Source organism: Electrophorus electricus, chromosome 1 (assembly GCF_013358815.1).
Source record: "Electrophorus electricus isolate fEleEle1 chromosome 1, fEleEle1.pri, whole genome shotgun sequence".
Classification (NCBI taxonomy): domain Eukaryota; kingdom Metazoa; phylum Chordata; class Actinopteri; order Gymnotiformes; family Gymnotidae; genus Electrophorus; species Electrophorus electricus.
Genome location: NC_049535.1, coordinates 2,542,293 through 2,561,771, shown reverse-complemented (window position 1 = coordinate 2,561,771; position 19,479 = coordinate 2,542,293). Strand labels below are relative to the sequence as shown.

At 43.0% G+C, this 19,479-nt stretch overlaps 2 protein-coding genes and 1 long non-coding RNA gene across 3 annotated transcripts; 2 read left to right on the top strand and 1 right to left on the bottom strand.

Moving 5' to 3' along the window:
• Nucleotides 1-632: 632 nt before the first annotated feature.
• Nucleotides 633-7,654, bottom strand: ctr9 (CTR9 homolog, Paf1/RNA polymerase II complex component). Its single transcript, XM_027011248.2, has 23 exons — nucleotides 7,518-7,654; nucleotides 6,842-6,940; nucleotides 6,337-6,576; nucleotides 6,115-6,232; nucleotides 5,879-5,968; nucleotides 5,521-5,777; nucleotides 5,313-5,420; nucleotides 4,984-5,220; nucleotides 4,780-4,869; nucleotides 4,529-4,657; nucleotides 4,222-4,405; nucleotides 4,033-4,121; nucleotides 3,764-3,949; nucleotides 3,587-3,674; nucleotides 3,241-3,389; nucleotides 3,033-3,149; nucleotides 2,773-2,918; nucleotides 2,591-2,662; nucleotides 2,155-2,437; nucleotides 1,910-2,061; nucleotides 1,718-1,811; nucleotides 1,482-1,594; nucleotides 633-1,389 (listed from the first exon to the last, which is right to left on the bottom strand). The coding sequence occupies exons 1-23, from the start codon at nucleotides 7,560-7,562 to the stop codon at nucleotides 996-998; spliced, it is 3,480 nt and encodes a 1,159-aa protein (XP_026867049.1). The 5' UTR covers nucleotides 7,563-7,654; the 3' UTR covers nucleotides 633-995.
• A 5,566-nt stretch (nucleotides 7,655-13,220) lies between these two features.
• LOC118242340 lies at nucleotides 13,221-14,982 on the top strand. The gene is made up of 2 exons (XM_035532856.1): nucleotides 13,221-13,883; nucleotides 14,208-14,982. The coding sequence occupies exons 1-2, from the start codon at nucleotides 13,221-13,223 to the stop codon at nucleotides 14,358-14,360; spliced, it is 816 nt and encodes a 271-aa protein (XP_035388749.1). The 3' UTR covers nucleotides 14,361-14,982.
• Nucleotides 14,983-16,142: 1,160 nt separating this feature from the next.
• On the top strand, nucleotides 16,143-19,473 carry LOC113578251. The gene is made up of 3 exons (XR_003410717.1): nucleotides 16,143-16,231; nucleotides 16,462-16,505; nucleotides 19,425-19,473. It is a non-coding gene; the product is annotated as an uncharacterized LOC113578251 (long non-coding RNA).
• The last annotated feature ends 6 nt before the right edge of the window (nucleotides 19,474-19,479 follow it).

The following is a 19,479-nucleotide window of genomic DNA, read 5'->3' as shown; positions in this document are numbered from 1 at the left end:
ACAAGTCCTCCTAGAAGCACCTTTTCATTAAAATGTTCAGCCAACTATTTGTCCACCACAAGACAAATATCTTTCAGTTTCACAGTGCTATTAGCAAATGACCTTTCCAACTAAGACTTTCAACAGAATTTTTATACATATATCTACACTAAAACTGGAATCTGATTATTTAAGACCTTTACTTCAAAACATCTAGGTACACATTAGAGATTATAGGCTATTTGTTGCCATGCCCAGTTTATCAGCCATATTCCAGTTTCTGATGACAGGACCACTGATGACTGGACATTTTGAATTGGCATATTTTTCTCTACCCAGCAGTGCAAACAGTACTGATAGTGACAGCACAACACCCACTACCAGAATCACTGCTGTGTTGAGAACAGTCTGCCACACACACCTGGTGAATAGTGGTCCTGGGATCAGAAACTAATCAGTGATGCACAGGGTAGAGGGCAGCTGTCAAAACAAATGGTAGCAATGTCCTGTATTCTTATAAAATGCACCTAAAAGACAAAAAAAATAAAAAAGAATAAAAATAAAAATCATATGTAAAGAAGCGGCAAATGTTTTGATGTCATATCTCTATTTGAAAGCAGGATTGATCATTTAATACCTGTAAAAACATGCAGGACAGTTTGAAAATGATTTATTTTTAGTATTTAAATGTACACATCTTGTTATATTGGATCCCTTACTTTTGAATATTTGTGCATATTGGTTTATTCCAAATAATGAAAAGCATGAAAAGGATTTACAAGTACAGTGCTTACTCAAATCATTGGCTTATGTCTTCTACCCTTCAAGGGAGAAACTCTCAGCAACTCTGATGAAAAGTACAACAGCATTATTTGCTTTCTGACGAGTCAAGGTGTCAAAAAATGAAAGAAAAAAAACCAAACATTGACGGCTACAATAACAACAAAGGGTAAACTGACTCGGAGACTCAGGTTAGGTTCATATCATGACAAATGCTTTCTGCCATATGACTGGACTCAGTCACTCTCATCCTCTGAGCCCCGGTTTGAGGCCTCGTTGTTTGATCCCTCAGGCTCGGACTCGTTCTCTGACCGCTGGGGCGAGCCTTCGTTGTCCGAGCCCCGCTCCGAGGCCGGTGCCGGCGATCCGGGCGGGGACTCGTCCTCTGAGCCTTCCGAGCGGCTCCTCCTGCTCTCGTCATCTGACTGCTCCGAGTCTGACTGCTGCTGAATCCTCTTCCTCTTCACTGGCCGTTCGCTGCCAGAGTCATCCTCGTCCGAGTTGCCTGAGCGCTGAGGACTGCCGCCCTCACTGCCTGAACGGTTGCGTTCTTCTTCCGACTCGCTGTCCGAAGCAATGCGCTTCAGGTGGCCTCCGTCATCTGAACCGGAACCGCTCTCCCGCGGGTTTCTGGGTAAGGAAACAAGGTGAAGCTGGTAAGAGTTGTGGCTCAGACATGTTAAACAAAAAAAGCAAAATGGCACCAGTAGCTCCTGACTTGCCTGTCCTCTGCAATTTTCAGGCCATCCTCATCTGAAGAGGAATCCGAGGAAGAAATGATGGCTTTGGACTTGATCTTCCCTTTAAGAGATGGTGGCATGCGCTCAGGTTTGGGCTAGGAGAGGGAAAAAGATAATGAAGTTGGTTCTTAAAAAAAAAAAAAAAAAAAAAAACTAAAAAAAAAAATTAAGTCATAGAATCCAACCACTACTGCTGCTATGAGAAATGACGTCCATACCCTCTCAAACCTCTTGCGCTCTCTGGGTTTGCGCTGTTTCTTGGGCCTCGAGCCTCCCTCCTCATCACTTCCTTCTTCGCCACCTTTAGTTGGCCTAGAGTAGCAGCAACAGAAGCATGGTCCAACCCAAGGTCCAACCACTTCCTCCCAAAACAACCCAGACCCCGACATTCGGACCACACGACCCCTCACCTTCTTCTCTTCTTACGGGCTCTCTTCTCTCCCTCGCCTTCCTCCTCCTGCTCACTCCCACTATTGCCCCTCTTCTTCTTCTTCTTCTTGATGGGCAGGTCTTCGTCGGAGTCATCGTTAACGAAGTCGTCGTACTCCGCGCCCTTCTTGCGCTGACAAACAAGGAAATCTGGGTTCTCGCAAGGCTCTCAAATGTAAAGCAAACGCGAGAAGCTGAGCCGAGCCCAGAGCCGGCGCACACTCACCCGCCCGCTGTTCGCTTTCTTCTTCTCTTTAGCCGCCTCCTTCATTTCGTCGGTGAAGCTGAGCAGGTTCTTGGTCTTCTCCACATATTGAGCTCTCTGCTCCAGCAGCTTCTTCTGTTCCTCTGCCTCTCGGACCTTCTTCTCCTCCTGTTCGCGTAGCAGCTGCTGCCGGAGGACCTCCCGCTCCTGGTCCTGCTTGGCACGTAGCTCCTTCTCCTCTTCGTCCTGCTTGCGGGCCCGGGCCACGTGGTACTGCGCCTGACTTAGCAGGTCGGAGCACTGCCTGGAAGGCCAACAGGTACACTACGTCATGTGGGCATGGCCTTGCTTATGGGCCCAATGGTGATGGCATCAGCTTTGAACAAACCCACGAGTTCTTAAGGCCAAAGCCAGACCAGAATGCAGAGCTTCTGCCGAACATTGACCCATTACCTACCTTGCTTCGCTTGCGGCAAGAGCTAGGTCGAACCTCATCTTGTCTCCTGCCTTGCTGAGATAGCTGAAGTACCTGTGTGAGCAGGGAGAGAGGCATTACAGGAACAGAGGGGCCTTAAACGGGCCTCGGGTCAGCACGCCACAGGGTTTCCAGTTCAGCCAGACCCGAGGAGGCCAACCCACCTGTGGGCCAGCTCCAGCTCCTTCACGGCACTCAACACAGCCTTCAGGTTGCTCTTCTCGTCCTTGAGCACCAGCGTGGCCAGCCGCTGAAGTACGAGGGCCACATTGAACATCAGCACCGTGTCACTGGGGGCCACGTGCCGCGCCTGACAAACGGCAGCGTGCAGGCATGTCGAGGGAGAACCACATCAATCAGGCATAACGACATCGCAGGTCGGTTTTGGATCAGTTCTAGATATCCACATGACCCATGGACTTACCCTCAGCAGCATCTGTTTGCACTCCTGTAGTTTGCCGCATTTGAAAAGTGCCCGTGCGAGGTACAGCAGCACCTCCGTGTTCTGGTGCTTATAGAACTTCTTTAGGCAGTTCTCGTACTGGGGATGCAAAAAAAAAAAAAAACAGTCGTCAGGCACGAGGCTCTGTCTGAATGGATTCTCAACAAAGCCAGATGTCTGTCTCTCTCACCATCTGCACAGCACTGATGTACTGTTTCTGCTCCACGTAAATGTGTGCCAGGTTCAGCCAGACATCGCTGATATCGGCCGTCGCCTCCCTCACCTGGGCAAACACGTCACGAGCCTCGCGATAATAACCCTTGTGGGCCAAAACGGCTCCTGTGGTGGACACATTAAACCCAATGGTAGATCAGCGAGATGGGGGGGAAAAAAAACGGAAGAAAAACTAATGTAGAATGAAAATATGCTTGAAATGGAAGAAACTGAAGAAACAGTTCTAACATTTACAGCTATCACATACCATTAAGAAAACAGAGTGAAACAAGTCACTTCACATCAACATGGTGGGCACATACCAATACCATTGGCAGCATACAGATTCTTGGAGTCATTCCTCAGAACTTGTTTATAAATTGCTAGTGCTCTGTCCTGGTGCCTTTTTTCCTATTACAAAAAGTACAAAGATGAGCCAGTAGGAGTGGCGAGTCACTTTTCACTCCATGACCTGGTCAGCATTCAGTCGTATGGAGCACCTTTTCACGATCCCTAGTGGGCTGGTGCAGGGTCTGCAGCCACACATTGCCCAGCGCCAGCATGGAGTAAGTGTCGTTCTGGGTAGACGGCTGCTTCAGGATGCGCTCAAACTTCTTCTGCCCAGGACCCCACTCTTGCTTGGCCAAGTGGAGATTTCCAATCAGGGACCAAGCATCTGGGTGATCCTGCACAGCACAGAAATCTATAAATAATGGCTGCAAAGAACAAAAACAGAAAAGCAGATACAAAATAAATCAACGGTAACTACCTGGTTGATCTGAAGAGCTTCTTTGAACCAATCTGAGGCTTCATAGAAATTGCCTTTGTCGCGGGCCATTGCTCCAAGGCGCAAGTAACCTAGAACAAACAAATATCCTTCTGAATATCTACTGACCTGGAAAAATAAGTGCAATTATTCAAGTACAAATGTTTTTTGGGGTTTTTTGGAGATCCTTACAGTCTACATAGTTCGGATGCTCTCTCAGAATGTTCTTGTAAAGCTTCTCAGCTTCGTGGAATTCGCACATGGCCTCATAGAGTCGGGCCAGGTTGTAGGACGTGGTAACGGAGATGGCATTGTAGTAGTGCTCATCGTGTTCGCCCTCTGCCTTGGCCCTCTCCAGAGACGCCAGGAAGTATTTCTACCAACAACAAAAACATGGTGGGAGTGATTTAGTGATCTGTTCCAATCCCTCACAGACCAGTTAACGTATCCCATAAAAGGTAACAAGTAACATTTGGTGATTTCAATTTGTCCGCTTTACCTTTGCTTCTCCAAGATTCCCCAGTCTAAAGTGTAGTGCTCCCAGATTGTTGAGGATCTCAGGAGGCACGTCAGCTTGTACCTTCTCCTGGAGGATACGTGTGGCTGTTCCGTATGCAGAGAGTGCACCCTGGTGGGCCGAGGGGGATCGGGATGAAGGAATTGATAAAAAACATAAGATAACCTGTCAAAACTAATGGATTTCATTACATAACAGATGCAAGTACATAATCAAATACTTTTACATCTTACCTGGATGTCTGTCTGTTCCAAAATCTGGGCAAGCTCAATCCAGGCCTCTACATCATCAGGATACTGCTCAGTGACCTTCTTTAGATGACCCTACAATGTTTAGTCAGGACACACAGGAAAAGGTCATCTGATTTCTTTGCTTCACTTTAACAAAATAAGTCAATCACAATTTACATTAGTTTAATGACAGCAACCAAAACATACTTTTGCAATATCTCTCTTATCCTGGTCCTCTGAAGTGGCGTAAAGCGACCCAAGGATTTTCATAGTTTCGTAGTTATTGGGGTAGGCCTTCAAGACTTTCTCGAAGCACTGTGCGGCATTTTCTTTGTCTCTGCGATACACGTACATCTGGCCCAGGCCAAAGAACGGCAGGACGAAGGTGGAGGAAGCAAACTGAGTGGCCTGGTAATAGTACTGGAAAGCCTGGTCATAGTCCTCCTACATTGGAATCAAAGAGCACAGGTTCAGTGGCAGCAAGTTTGAAACCGAAACGGCTCGCTCGCTTCAGAGATCTGGTGCTTTCTCCCTACCTGAACGTGGAAAGAGCGGGCTAACTGATAGCAGCTCTCCGCTTGCATGGCCTCCACCTCTGTGTTGTGGAAAGCATGAAGGGCCAGGTGCTGGACTTTACTGTAGTCCTAGGGGGAAAAAAAACAGAACAAAAGGTAAAAATGCATAGGTTGCATGTTGAAACACTGGAAAAACTGGAGGGGGGTGGGAAATCACATGTCCTGTTACCTTTTTAAAGAAAAAGTGGTTGGCGAGGTGGTTGAGCACCATGGGGTTGCTCGGGTCGATGGTGTATGCCCTGGAGAGCAGCTGCACTCCGTTCTTGATAGAGTCCGCCTCTTTGTTGTTGAGCTCGAGGACGGCTAGGCCCACCAGGGCACCCACACACTTTGGGTTTAGCTCCAGGGCACGGCTGAAAGCCAGACGAGCCTTCTCCAGTTTGTTCAGCTTAACGAAGCAATGGCCCATTCCAAGCCTCACTTCAGCTGCAGAAAATAAACAGTGAGCATTAAGCATTAAGGGATACAAGATCAAGAAAATATACAGAATGCAGCAAATCTGGAGTAATGAAACTCATCAAACTCACCTGGGCAACCAGGATTTGTGCGTAGTGCTTTTTTATAGTAAGCTAAAGCTCCTCTGTAATCCTTTTTGTTGAAAGAAATGCAGGCTTTACCTGTAAAGACAATGAGATAAATATTACATCAAATGGAAAAGACAATCAATTTTTTAATCAGTGTGCTAAAAAAAATTCACATATAAAAAAAAATAAAAGTTTAAATAAATCTGTTAAATAGGTGGTGCAGGTCCATCTTTACTAACCTAGCAGTGCAGGTATGTTGTTGGTGGACTGGTTCAGGACAAAGTGAAACTGTGCATCTGCCTGATCCATTTTATCCCCTTCCAGTAGGCAAAAGCAAGCTCTTCCCAGCAAGTGGTTCTGATCCAAACACACAGGCAAGACACCAGATTTATTCTCTGCAGAACAAATGATAGGCCACCTCCATCTCAACATGCTTGAATAAAAAACAGTTTTTATTTCACCTGATCATACATGATGATCTTGTCTGCCATGGTGTATAGAAGGGTGGACTGGTTAATGAGGTCTTTCTTCGCATCCTTGTTCTTCTCTTTGCGAGCTTGTTGAACATAGTAAGCAGCTAAAGTGTCCAGACAAGTCATCTGGTCTTTCTCGTGGTCTCTGTAGTCAAGGTTGCCATCAATGCGCGCTGCCTCCAGCAGCTTCACAAAGTCCTCTGTCTTTCCCTGTTTGTAATACTCCAGCTGACCAAAGATGTTACAATTACATTAGCAGTTTTCAGGCTTCCCAGAGGTCAACCACAGCACAAGTAAATTACAATTTCATTAATTTTTATATATATATATATATATATATATATATATATATATATATATATATATATATATATATATTTATTTATTTATGGACCTCTGTCCAAAATCTCAGGAAACCTAGTGAGCCATGTGTACTTCACTATAATTTTGAATATCCCTACGTGTGGAAAATTATATATATATTGTAACTTACAGCAAGTGCGATCCATATGTGCAACTGTGTGTGCTCCTGTTTGAGGATACTGATGACTTCATCTCCTTCAGGAAGCTGATCAAAATCAAGCTCAATAACCTAAAAAGTAAAAGTTAAACAAAACAACTGAATTGGCTAGCCTTGGCTCAAATGTCATGCAGCTTTGTTTTGTGTGCACATGAAGCAAGAGCATTACCGAAGAGCTGACTTGAGCGAGTTCTTACTAGCATTAGTTGCCTTACCCCAGGTTCTGTAGTTAGCTAAGTTAGATCATTCAGAATCAACTTAACTAACAGTTGCTTGGTTACCTGGCAGACCAAAGAAGTAGTTAGCTTGCTAGCTAACTATAGGTCAGCTCGGTTTATTTGTTTGTGTGTGTGTGTGTGTGTGTGTGTGTGTGTGTGTGTGTGTGTAAGTGTGTGAGAGAGAGCTTAGCTAGCTGCATGTAATGACTGTATTGTTCGTTTTAACACGTTTTAACAGGTAAAGCAGTGCAACCTGTTAAATAGTGCAAACTCCTGATGATGACGCAAGGGCAGCTAACGCTAGCTAAGATATGCTAGACTAGGCTAGGCTAGGCTAGGCTAGTTGGTTAGCTAGCACAGACATCCAACGTTAGATAAGCAACAAAGACAGACACGAAAAGTTCATCTGAGCCTGTGAAATATCTGCCCACCTCATCAGTGTCCCGAAGGGGGATTTCAATGGATCCCCGAGACATGCTGGCGATTTAAGTCCTCGAAATCTGAACAGTCAGAAGAGTGAAGCTAATTTCTCTCTCGCGTACTGGAGCCACAACCCGCTACTCGTGAGAACAACAATGTCTTTTACTTCCGGAGTAAACAAGAAAGCGGAACGTGACAAATTACCAGTCCTCACCCAAGACCATCAATTAGAACAGGTTTATAGATGAGAAAGATTATTTTATTACCCTATTAATACCCCTGTGTTCATTTATGTAGTAGTATATTAATTTGCGTACTAGGGTTTGTTTTATGAAACGGTAACGTTGTTTTTAACCAATAGTTTAGATAAAGGTTTATAAAGTTTACACAGTATAACTTCTGCAATTTACAAGCACTATAAAAATGAAGCTGATTTGAAGTTGAAAACATCTATCAGATGTTAGATACCTGATGTTGATAACAACAACAACAACAATAATACAACGCTTATACAGTCAGTTAATTTGTTAATAATTTCCACCATTTCACTGCGAGTTATACTGTGTATGACTATGTATGTGACGAATAAACCGAACTTGAACTTGAATTTGTGAGTAGCCTACTGATTTATTTATTTTGGTCATGTCATGGGAAAAAGAAGAGCGGTTGAGTGGGAGGCATGATTACTGTCGAGGATAGGCCTATCTGAACCATTTGATATGGAAAACGGCAGAATGTTAATTAAAATGGTCCATTATGACATTGTGTCCTGTTATGAGTACACTGGCAGTAGAATAAGTGGGCTGGGAGTGGGGGGGCTAGCCATGTCAGCTGGATTTGATGTGTGTACCAGGATGAAAACAAGCACAGCCTCCCTCAACATCAGCTTGAGGGGCTTCTATTTCAATAACACACTTACCTCTAGCTACAGCCAACAGGATGCAGCTCACAATTTGTCTACACAACTGTGCAAACCATCAATAAGAACAGCCTATGAAATATTTTTGATTTTTGGGGACTGGACATAATACATCAGAGTTGCTGGAGTGGAGGTTTCTAAAGGATAATAGTCACTTAAGAGGTATGTTTTCTGCCACACATTTGCAAAGGAGCCTGAGTATGTCATATCATGTGTTTAAAGTATGTCTCCTCTAGAATTTCCTAATGTGAGATCTGCATGGATTTCTGTGTTCACTGCTTTGATCAGCTGGTTGAGGCATTATGGGCTTAATAGGTTACTCAATTACTTGCCTTAAACAGAGCAGACATGCAGCTTGGCTGTGGGTCATTTACACTTTTTTTTTATCCAGCTAAGACTTTGAAACTGAGCTCAGCTGCTTTTTGGTTAACACGGAATCTTTTGTGAAAATACAAGTTCATTCATATCAATGTCATGGCAACATATGAGAGTGGATTTGGCATCATGACATAAATCAGTCATGGTAAGGTTTTTTTTGTAATTGTCCATTTTTGTTTCCCCAGGTTATGGCTTCGGTCAAGTTTAATGCAGGTCAGAGTCTTTCAGAAAATTTGCCCAGTCAGCAAATGGAGGACAGTGAGTCCATCTCCCCCTCCTACCAGGCTAAGTCACAGACTCATGGTCGTCATGGATACAGCGGTCCAAGTCTGTCTGTCGACTCTGGAACCTACTCGGCTGAGCCATCACAGATGGTTGACAGCGGTGAAAGTAAGGCACTTTAAGTGAAAGTAAGGTATCTTTAGTATATTTTGATAAATATAGCCTTGATGTGTGTAGAAATTCATTTTTGAGCATTCCAAACACTTACAGTCTCATCACATTCCCGCTGCTTCAGACTTTCATCATGACAATGCGGATTTCTGTGACCAAATCAACACCAATGGCTTTTCAGAAGAAGAGCTTCTCAACATTACTTTTGAGGCATGTGACAGCGCAAGCAGAGGTAGAGTGTCCTGTTTCCTTGCTGAAAGGATTGCGCCAATAGCTGTATAGAGCAAACCTAAGACATGTCTCTCTTTAACAGGACAGGTCCTGGTCTCCACTGTAGTGCAATATCTAAGGGCCATGACTGGCCACAGTCCAGGACAGGACAAGCTGACCATCCTACAGTATATGCTGGATCCAGATGACCAAGACCCCCCCATCAGTAGGGTCACCTTCCATGCCACTATGAGAAAATGGATTGCCCAGTGTAGCCAAGACAGGTGAGAGATGCCTGCAGTTGGCCTTTAATAATGAATGTGTACTAAATATTCTTTGTTCTCGATTTCCTCTGAGAAAAAAAAGGAAGATTGAAAGAACTGAACATCGGTTCATTTACAGAAAAGGTTTTGACTGTTTGAAACCAGGAAATGACTGATGTTTGGGGTAACATAAGTTTAGCATCGCTGATGTTGGAATTTGTGTTTAAACAAACTTTATTGACTTGTAGGTTATATGACTGGCAGACACCAGGATTAGACTCATGCAAAGCAGCTGAGAATGGTAAATCTCATATCAGATAGTATTAGTTCACGTGTCATCACTTTCATATTGTACTCATATTTTTGCTGTTGCATCCTTAGAGACTGCTTATTCTCCTTCAGTACCCGAAACCACTCTCACAGACCGAGCTAAATGTCATTGGTTAGTGGAGTTGTTTCATTTCTTCATGGTTTTCCATTTCACATGGTGAACTAAACGTTACTGGGTTACCCATTTGCCACTGAGGCTGTTCTTCTCGTTTTGCTCCAGTGAATTGAGCGATTTGCTCACCTTGGTAGCAGACTTGAAGCAAGCTCAGCACAGACTGAGTGGGCAGAACAGTCTCCTCCTAAAGACTCTGTCCCAGTTTGAGGAAACAAACCTTCATCTGACTCTGGAGGTATCTGAGCTACGTGGCAAACTAGCCAGGTGTGAATCATTGTATTTCTGATATGTATGTGATCATATTGTTGAGAATAGGGTGGCTCAGGAGGTGTGTATATATATATATATATATATATATATATATATATATATATATATATATATATATATATATATATATATATATATATATATATATATATATATATATATATATATATTCAACGAAGAGTAATAAACATCCAAATGTCAGTTTTCCATGTGTTTGTTTGAAATCAGCAGTACCCAGCGTTGTGTAGCGAGAGCACATTCTCAGTCTGAGGAACTGGAAGAAACCAAGGAAGCCCTGAGAGAGAGCCAGGAGAGAGCCACCAGATCCCAGGCCCACAACCACACACTGGTCCACCGCACTCTTTAAAGAGCACTTAAATCATTACTGATCAGGCTTTGGGCTTCTGGGTAGCACCATTTAAAAACACATAAAGACTTTTTGCTGTCTTAATGGTTCTTGAGAGGTCATTGCAACCTGAACAAAATGGTGATGGTAGCAATAATATTTAGAAAATTCTAGAAGCATTGGCTGAAACTGGCAGTGCTGAAGCAGAATAACTCACAAGCGTAGCACCCTCGCATATTCAAAATCCCTTTAAAGAAATAACCTTTAAAGGCCTGCAGGTCTGCATACTGCCAATGCACTCTTAAGTAATTACATTACGCTGTAATGAAACAATGGGATGTGGTTTTATCCCCCACTTCTGGCTTAATGTTTGGTAGCAAGAACTATTCTTTGGTAACTTTCTAGAAAGTCTCTATGAAACTGTCCTTTTTAACCTCAAAAACTTTCCCAGTGCAGCTGACCTCAAATTAATAACTGTGAGAGTTTTGTTTTAAAGATACAGCTGTCCGGATGTAATGATGTAATGTAACTGTGTTGCTCCTGTAACATACAATATAATTTCCTAGTGGTTTTCTTGATTTAATTTATTTGAAGAGCTTCTCCTATTGTGACCATTATATCACTTTTAGATGAAGGAGAGTGAACATTTGAAGGCCCATATCAAAGTCATTGAAGAGAAGGTATATCTTTTTTACATAGCTGCAGATATTTAAAATAGCATGTAGCAAATTGTGTGGCATCCCCCAAAATCTTAATTGTTTTTCTGCAGAATGTAAAACTAACACTTGAGAGGAACTGTGCTGAAGACCAGCTGAGCAAACTTAAGAGAGCCAACAGTAACATGAGGGTGCGAGATCCTCCTAAATGAAAATGCTGTTGGTCGTCTGTGAAGCTCAGTGGCGTTCCCTTTACGTTGCTCTTAACCGATTGCAGGAAGAACTGGAGGAAATGGGCATGTTACTGGCAGTGAGAGAAAGGGAAATGACCCGGGTGAGCAGATGCACATAAAGTGTTTACTACCTGAGAAGCTGTTTATACAATGGTCAATAGCAAATGAAAGTCACATTAATAAGTTCTAGTACCATCCATCGACTAAATTTGTAGTGAAAGAGTAATAACGTTTTCGAAGAAAGGACAAGAATATTAAACAGGCAGTAAGAAGTTTTGTTTTCTTCTTTAACAAATAATTTAATGTTTCCTACTCTTAATCTAATAACTTTGTGCTCAATGACACTAAATAAAACAGTGCTTAACACAGTAACTGCCTATTTAATTAATTTTTTTTTCCCAGAAAAACATTATATTGCAGAAGATGAAAGACACATATCTTGAACACTACAAAATAATCGAGGTACTACGTTCACACTGAAAATTCAAAGTAAAATATTATCCTAATTATTTTAAAGACAGCAATAATTTAAAAAAAACCCCACATTGCACTGAAATAATATTTGGTTTTGATTTTCAAAGCTAATAGCAATTCCCAAAATGTCTACACATTTAATGGCATTTAGTGGCATTTAGAGACTTAAGAATTTGTCCATCAAATATGAACACATTGGTTTGCCTTCTATTGAAGAGTGTGCAGTCTGAATTGTTGAGATTACAAGAGCACTTACATCAAGCACTCTTGAGGTAAATTCTAACAACTTGTCAACAAACCTATTGACCTATTTAGTATAAATGTCTGGACTCACATCATTATGTTCAATGGTGATCTGAAGCCCCAGTATTCATGTGCATATTCAGACATTTTGCTTTCTGCTATGGCAGTTTTGATAAATGTGCTTTGAGATCCTGGGGACTGAAGAGAGAGGGTGTGCCCAACCTCTACTCACTACACCATGAGATACTGGAGGCTCAGCCGGTAATGCACTCAGCATCTATTCAGCTCTAGAAGCTTGCCATGCTTGTTTTCTGCTGGCATATTTTGAGTACAGTTCATATTTTGTTCATATTCAGTTCAGCATATGCCAAAGGCCTGAGGGTCAAAGTCCTATGCTGGACTTTTCTTGGGTAGTAGAGGATGTGTGTAGCACAGAGTCCTGGCTTACTGCCAGAGATCGTGCTTTCAAGTGGCAGATTTCCAGAATATCATCCACAACGTCAAATACGCAGATATTAAACAGCTGCTCCACATGCTGATATCTGAGAAAGTGTGAGGGGTCAGACCATGAAAAACAGTTACATGTATTTTTACATCACTTAATCAAACATATTTGTCTTCACAATAAGTGGGCTGATATTATTAACATTCTTTCATGTATCTTAAAAGGAATTTCTTTGTTCTTAGCTTGTTTTACTTACAAATTCTTGCATGGTAAGACTTCATTTTTAAATTTATTTTTCAGGATGCTGTCTGCAGCTATACAGGTGAAATGCTGGAGAAACCATTCCAGGGCAGGCAAGAGCAAGCCAGCTCCAAACAGCAACTTCTGACAATGTAAGGAACTCTCACAGCATCATGTCTATGTAGTCTCCTCTGAAGACATGCCTTTGTGTTCGAGTCTGAAAGATTTGATGAAACAGTACCATACATTGGCAGTGTACGTGTGCTGCTCCAGCTGTGGTTGCAGGCTGAGGGAGCTGGATCTACCACAGGATCTGTGGGAGGAACTGGAGCACAGGCCAGCGGAGGCCCACCAGCAGAACCGGGAGGCCCACAGGGCGGCTGCTGTGGCCTGGAGGAGGGCCCTGAGGCTGGGGAGTGAGAGGAGCCGCATGGCCCGTGAGATGCGGGCACTAGAGGCTGAGATGAGCGCAGCTAAGCAGGAGGCAGACGAGAGCAGGCCGAGAGCCTCTGTGTTGGAGCAGGAGCTCTCTGAGCTTAGAGAAACCCAGAGTCTGGCCGAGGCGGGCAGGGTGACTCAGAGGAAGGACATGGCTGTGGCGATGGAGCTGATCGGGGGCATGAGTGGAGGGGACGCGCACAGGCAAGACATGGTGGCAGAGACCGTGATGGAGTCCCTCAGGCGGGTGGAGGACACAGTGGAAAGGGCACTGAAGGCCACTCGGCTGCTCACCCGCACTGAGAACAGGCTAGGGGAGAGGGTGGAGGCCATCAGTCGCAGGGTGGAGGAGGCGCTTAGCAGAACTGCAGATGCTGAGAGCCAGCTCAGTGTCCTAGAGGCACAAGTCTCCTCCAATACATCGGTATGTCCTCATAGTCGATGGTGCATTACATTACATTACCTAAATGTAATGATCTGGGTCCAGTCATCAATGCTTATATTTTCAGTAATTCATATTATTGTTATGGTAAACATTAATGTATTATTATCAAACCAATGTAACAATATAACATCCGCACAAAATATTTGCATTTTGTAAAGTGTCTTTATTTGTGTGATTTGTAGATAGATAGTAAAAATGTGGAGTCAGTCAAAACTAGTTTTGGAGTTTTGAAAACCTTGACCTTAGCTTCCCAAATCAGTAAATAGCACAGTAATTTTTTTGTTTCTCAAATTTATATTCAAGTCCTCAGATATTTCTGCAGACCCTGATCTGAAGTCAGTGGATGCCAACCATACAGTGGTTTGCAGCAGAGGGTCCACCACTCACACTGGACTGGAGTCAGTCTCTCGCCTTTGCAGCCCTAACCCCACCTTTCTGACAAATGGTAGTGACTAATTTCTTCTGCCATGTTAAAAAAAAACCTGTACAGCAAGTCCTTTATGTTAGTTTTTTTTTTTTACCTTGCCTCTGTGTGGGAAGTAAAAGCCAGCGTCTGTTTTCTTCTTCCTGTTGGCTCCTTTGGGGGGCCTGTGGCTCAAACCCAGTGCTCCTGAAAGACACTGGATTATGACAAAAGCATAATCAGCATTCGGTTCACATGAGCATATGCAGAAAAACCAATAATCCTAACAACATAGTGTGGGTTGCTATGCTTATTTTAACAGGACTGTGTGTATGCATCCATGTGCGTATGCATATGTGTGCGTGTATGTGCGCTCATATGTGACAAAAATACACGTGATCTCAAGCACAGTGTCATTGGTCCTCCTAAAACCCCCTGGGACTCTTGTGTTCTCTGCTTCACCATGAAGTGATCAGTCAACGGTGTTGCTTTTGCATGGCAAATCAGAAGCTAAATCAAGGGTTGCGCGGATGTCCTGTAACATGGCGACTGCATGCACTGGAGGCTTTTTCAATGGCATGTTTATACTGACATTCTTTGGGCGCTCGTTCAGAAACTTCAGGCTTTCATAGAAATAGCTTTAAGAATTTCAACTCCTCTGGGAAATTTACAGTGTTAATGAAATAAGGTCTTGTAATCATTTGTGAATATTAAAGGAGTGTGTTTGTGACTTTAGTTGCCTTAGTTGTTTATATGTTAGCCTTTAAAAAAGCTCCGCTCTCAGCCACAGGCTCTACGAGTCATATATCCCACATTTCTGTTTAAATCACCTCAACATTATGCAATCCTTTTCATAATATAATATAATAGATAGATAGATAGATAGATAGATAGATAGATAGATAGATAGATAGATAGATAGATAGATAGATAGATAGATAGATAGATAGATAGATAGATAGATAGATAGATAGATAGATAGATAGATAGATAGATAGATAGATAGATAGGTATTTAATGAAAATCAGACAAAATTTATCTTTAGTTTAAGAATACTGATAGCAACTGTCAGTGAAACTGATCCTAAAAACAATGCTGGAAAAAAATGTAGGTTTCACTCTGCCAGCATTCTCTAAGGGCCCTAAGGGAAAATGCAGATAGTCCTTTGTCATTTACATTTGGATTTAGTGTGTGTGGCCACTGAAGTCATTACATTATATATAGGAAGGTGATGATAATAAAATGGCTGATCAGTGTAGGTACATGTGCACAGAGGCATGAAAAATACATGAAAGCAGCCAGGTAGGAGAGTAAACATGACATCATTAGCTAGGAAGATTCAGTACATTTACACTAATCAATTAATCTACTGCTTCGGTGTGATGCAGCATCTTAAGGTACATACAGAAATGCAGAATACCTCTGTAGAACCGCAGGTAGTGAGAATATTGGCCATAACGAAACCTAATACTGTTTCTTTTAGGTCTAAAGGCTGTGTTTCCAGAGCAGACAGCAGACTGAATGACAGAGGGTAGAAATTTATCACACTGAAGAGCTCCCCTTAACGCACTTCACACAAAACAACGCATCTTGCTGTGGACCTGTGTCTATCTTCTGGTGCACAAACGCACTCTCCTCTCTGATCTCATCAATAAGCCACTTTGAAGTAGGCATAAATTATGGAGATCCATTATCACCTGGTCTTCAATGCAACCCTGGGTTCAGGGGGCGGAGGTTTCTAAATATCAGTGGTGCCATTGTGAAATAGCATGCAAAAGATGCGGAAGGCTGCTGTTGCACAGGATGTGTGTTTTGGACTGGCTGGGTGGCTGTACCACCTTCCCACTCATCACAGGGAGCAGCACAATACGGCCAGTGTGGGCCACACACTCGTAGCCACAGGATCAAGCACCTCAGTTGCCAGGTAATTGTTGCCTGTAGATATGGAGACAGAGTGAGAGGGTAACCGAGGGAGAGCAGAACCTAAAAGGAATATGGAAAACCCTCCAGCCAATCAGCTGTCCAAACCACCTTCAGTATGTCAGGGTGTTGGGAAGGATGGTTATGTTAATGCTTTTTAACATTTGGTTATTTGCATGACAGACCCGTAAGATGCAAATGAACCAGTGTGTCTAACTGCTTCTCTTGAAACAGGTGCCTTGCCTCTGCACACAGGAGCCAAGGATAATAGCCACAAGGTAAGAACTCTTCTTATGGTGGATTTTTCACAAATTATTTTGTCCAGCTTAGTGTGTCTGTGCATGAGTTTGTCAAACTTTCACTTTTCACTGTGTCACTGTAAATTCAATTGCTTACTTAGCATGCATGAAATATACCTGAAGTTTATGATGTTAAAACAATCCCTCGGTGATAGTTATGAAACAGGTTATGAAACAGGGAGAGCATGCTGGTAACCTAGCGCTTTAAATACAGCAGTTGATTGTAAAAGATAAATTTGAGGGAGTCACTGGAATGTTTTCCAAAAACATATCTCTATCTCAATAATTCCATCTGAACACTAAGTCCCCTGAAGCAATGTTAAGAGTTATCCTCCTACAATGACCTATCAGGCCAGAACAGAGTAAAATGCTGCCTTAGATATTTCCAGCAGTGCATGTGTCTGGCTCTGAGGCAGCTCGTTAAACAGATACTTAGAACGAGCTTGTTCTTTGCATCTCAGACTCCTATGTATATATGCCATCGATTGTGTGCGCACAAAATATAATCATCAAGCATTCACCTCACCTCACATGGTCTCAGTCGTGGCACTAAGCCATCAAAGAGTTTGTACTTTACATGGGTAATCAGGCATGTCTATTTACTGACATCCTTCTTCACTTCCCCTGCAGTGAGATGTTGTTTTGGTGATTTGCTTGCTGAGGATTGTGGCGGTTGGGATATGACTGAATACCACTCCTCGTGATTCTAGGGCATAAGGGGTACTGCTCTCGCTCACCTCCTTAGTTTTTACCCAGCAGTCAAACCAAAAGGAGAGGAGAGTGGAAGGAGGCAGGCTCAGCAGGCGGTTGCCGCGGTGCCACAGACGCGGGCATTCAGCCGCAGCCTTTCTGAAGCGCAAGGCAAGAGAGCTCACAGCAGCAGCTGCCTGGAGAGGCACAAGAAGCCTTCTCCTTAAATGGTCAAAGCTCCCAGGAGTTAAAAAGAGGCTGGAGCAGGGAAGAGAGTGAGAGAGAGAGAGAGAGAGAGAGAGAGAGAGAGAGAGAGAGAGAGAGAGAGAGAGAGAGAGGGAAAAAGAAACATCGAGGCAAGGAACAGAGAGAGCTCCAAAAGCTGCGGAGCTTCACAAGGGAGACGAAAACAGGAGCTGGGATGAGAAGAGAGTTGTGAGCGAGTGGAGATCTGGTGAGGGACCATCTGTGGATGTTCAGGTACTCTTGGAACGTGGCTTTTCATATGGAATTGTTGCATGAGCATGAGCTAATGAGGAAATTGCTTTGCACATGTGTGGGTGTCTTTGTTTTCTGTATTTCCATATAGATACAGAACTCAGGTCAGCTTGAAAAAAAGTGCAGATAAAAGTGGCAGGGATATTGAAATGAATTTACACGGTCGCATCTGGACAGCAGGCATCCTGTGTCCACCCTGTGGAGGGCTTTGAGTTCATTTCATTCAGTAATAAAAGTTGGGCTGCTTACAGTTCCAGGCCATACCACATGTAAATCTGCTTTATGGTGCCCGCACTCATCAGTGCATCATTGTTTGTTATCGATCTTTGGCATCTTCAGGCTTTGGCGGCACTCACGCAAGCTGTTGTCTTTCTCACACATCCTTGTGTTCTGTTATATTTCCCCATTGTGCTTTGAATGGACTGTGTTCCATACAACCAACTTTAAACAGCTAGGGTCAGCTTATGTAGTCTCTCACGTTCTCATGGAGCCGGAGCAAAAGCTTCTCTGAGACAGCCAAAGATCCCAGGGGACCCGGCAGCCAGATGAACTGTGTTTTCTCTTGAATTTATTTTCTTCTGAGAGCTGACCTCTTCTGGATATGGATAGGCAGGGGCCTGTTAAAAATAGCTCTGGTCAATGAAAAGAGGGAGAGAGAAAGATAGAGAGAAAGAGAGAGAGAGAGAGAGAGAGAGAGAGAGAGAGAGAGAGAAATTCACAAGCATAGATGTGTTTCCACCAGGAAGTAATCATAATTTGATTACACTCCAGGATTCATCTATGTGCCTTGCTCACTGAGTGAGCAGGAGCCATGGTGGTCTCCAAGCTGTCGGGCTTTGTTGGTGTTCTTAAACCACCGAGACGTCATTTTGAAATCTCAGGCTCCAGATTATCTCTTCATCACTGTGGCGTAACTTTGTAAAACATGTAGCTGCTGTTTGGGTTTGAATGATTCAATGCTGAAGAATAAAATATTTATATCTGGTCAAACCGCATAAGATCTAATGAGTTCAGGAGCCAAACTATATTTGTCTTAGATCTCAGTGAACTGCGGGATAAATTAAAGAACAACTAGATCACTTTTGGTTCTGTGGTTGAATGAGGTGCCATTACAGCAGAAAAGGAAGTTTAAAAAGAAAAAAGATTCCTATCTCCTGTTCTCATCATATACATTCCTTTGCAAATACCATATTGTTGGTTTGTTTGTATCTTTGTTTGTTATTATGTAATTCGTACACAGACAAAGTGTAATATTTTAATGAAGAATAATTTCTCTTGAGTTCATCTTCATTACATTGGCTGCAATGAAGCTGTTGTGACTCACATCAGTGCAAACCTACTTTAACCTAATACGTAATACATCAATATTACCATATCACAACCAGGAGGACATGTTGTGATTTTTAAAATGATGAAGGATGCAGAAGGTACCGTAGGAGTTATACCTGGTAACTTTTTAAATTATAGCCTTTTCATGTTGCATTTCAACAGTTTATTTCTTTCTTTTTCTCCGTGTTTCTCATGACTCTCCTGCTAATATGAAGAAAATGCACAAACCCGGAGTGTATCACTAGCCTTTTGAATGTCAAAGTAGATTCACTCCAGTATCAGATTAGCAGGCCCTTTTAACAATAGCCAAAGGGAAAGAGAGTGCTTTATGAACTTGGCTGTTTTGAAGGTCTCCATGGTGACACTGCATCGATGTTTCAGGGCTGCACAAACCACGACGTATCCCAGAACACGAATGACCCAACCCAGGCTCTGC

What these genes read in the sequence shown, in the direction of transcription:
- ctr9 (XM_027011248.2), bottom strand. Translation starts at nt 7,562, where the DNA reads ATGTCTCGGGGATCCATTGAAATCCCCCTTCGGGACACTGATGAG. An exon ending in ACCACTTTTTCTTTAAAAAG is followed by an intron (nt 5,421 to 5,520) that starts GTAACAGGACAT and finishes TTTTCCCCCTAG; the next exon opens with GACTACAGTAAAGTCCAGCA. An exon ending in GCAAACAGATGCTGCTGAGG is followed by an intron (nt 2,919 to 3,032) that starts GTAAGTCCATGG and finishes GCCGTTTGTCAG; the next exon opens with GCGCGGCACGTGGCCCCCAG.
- LOC118242340 (XM_035532856.1), top strand. Translation starts at nt 13,221, where the DNA reads ATGCCTTTGTGTTCGAGTCTGAAAGATTTGATGAAACAGTACCATACA. An exon ending in AAGTCTCCTCCAATACATCG is followed by an intron (nt 13,884 to 14,207) that starts GTATGTCCTCAT and finishes TTTATATTCAAG; the next exon opens with TCCTCAGATATTTCTGCAGA.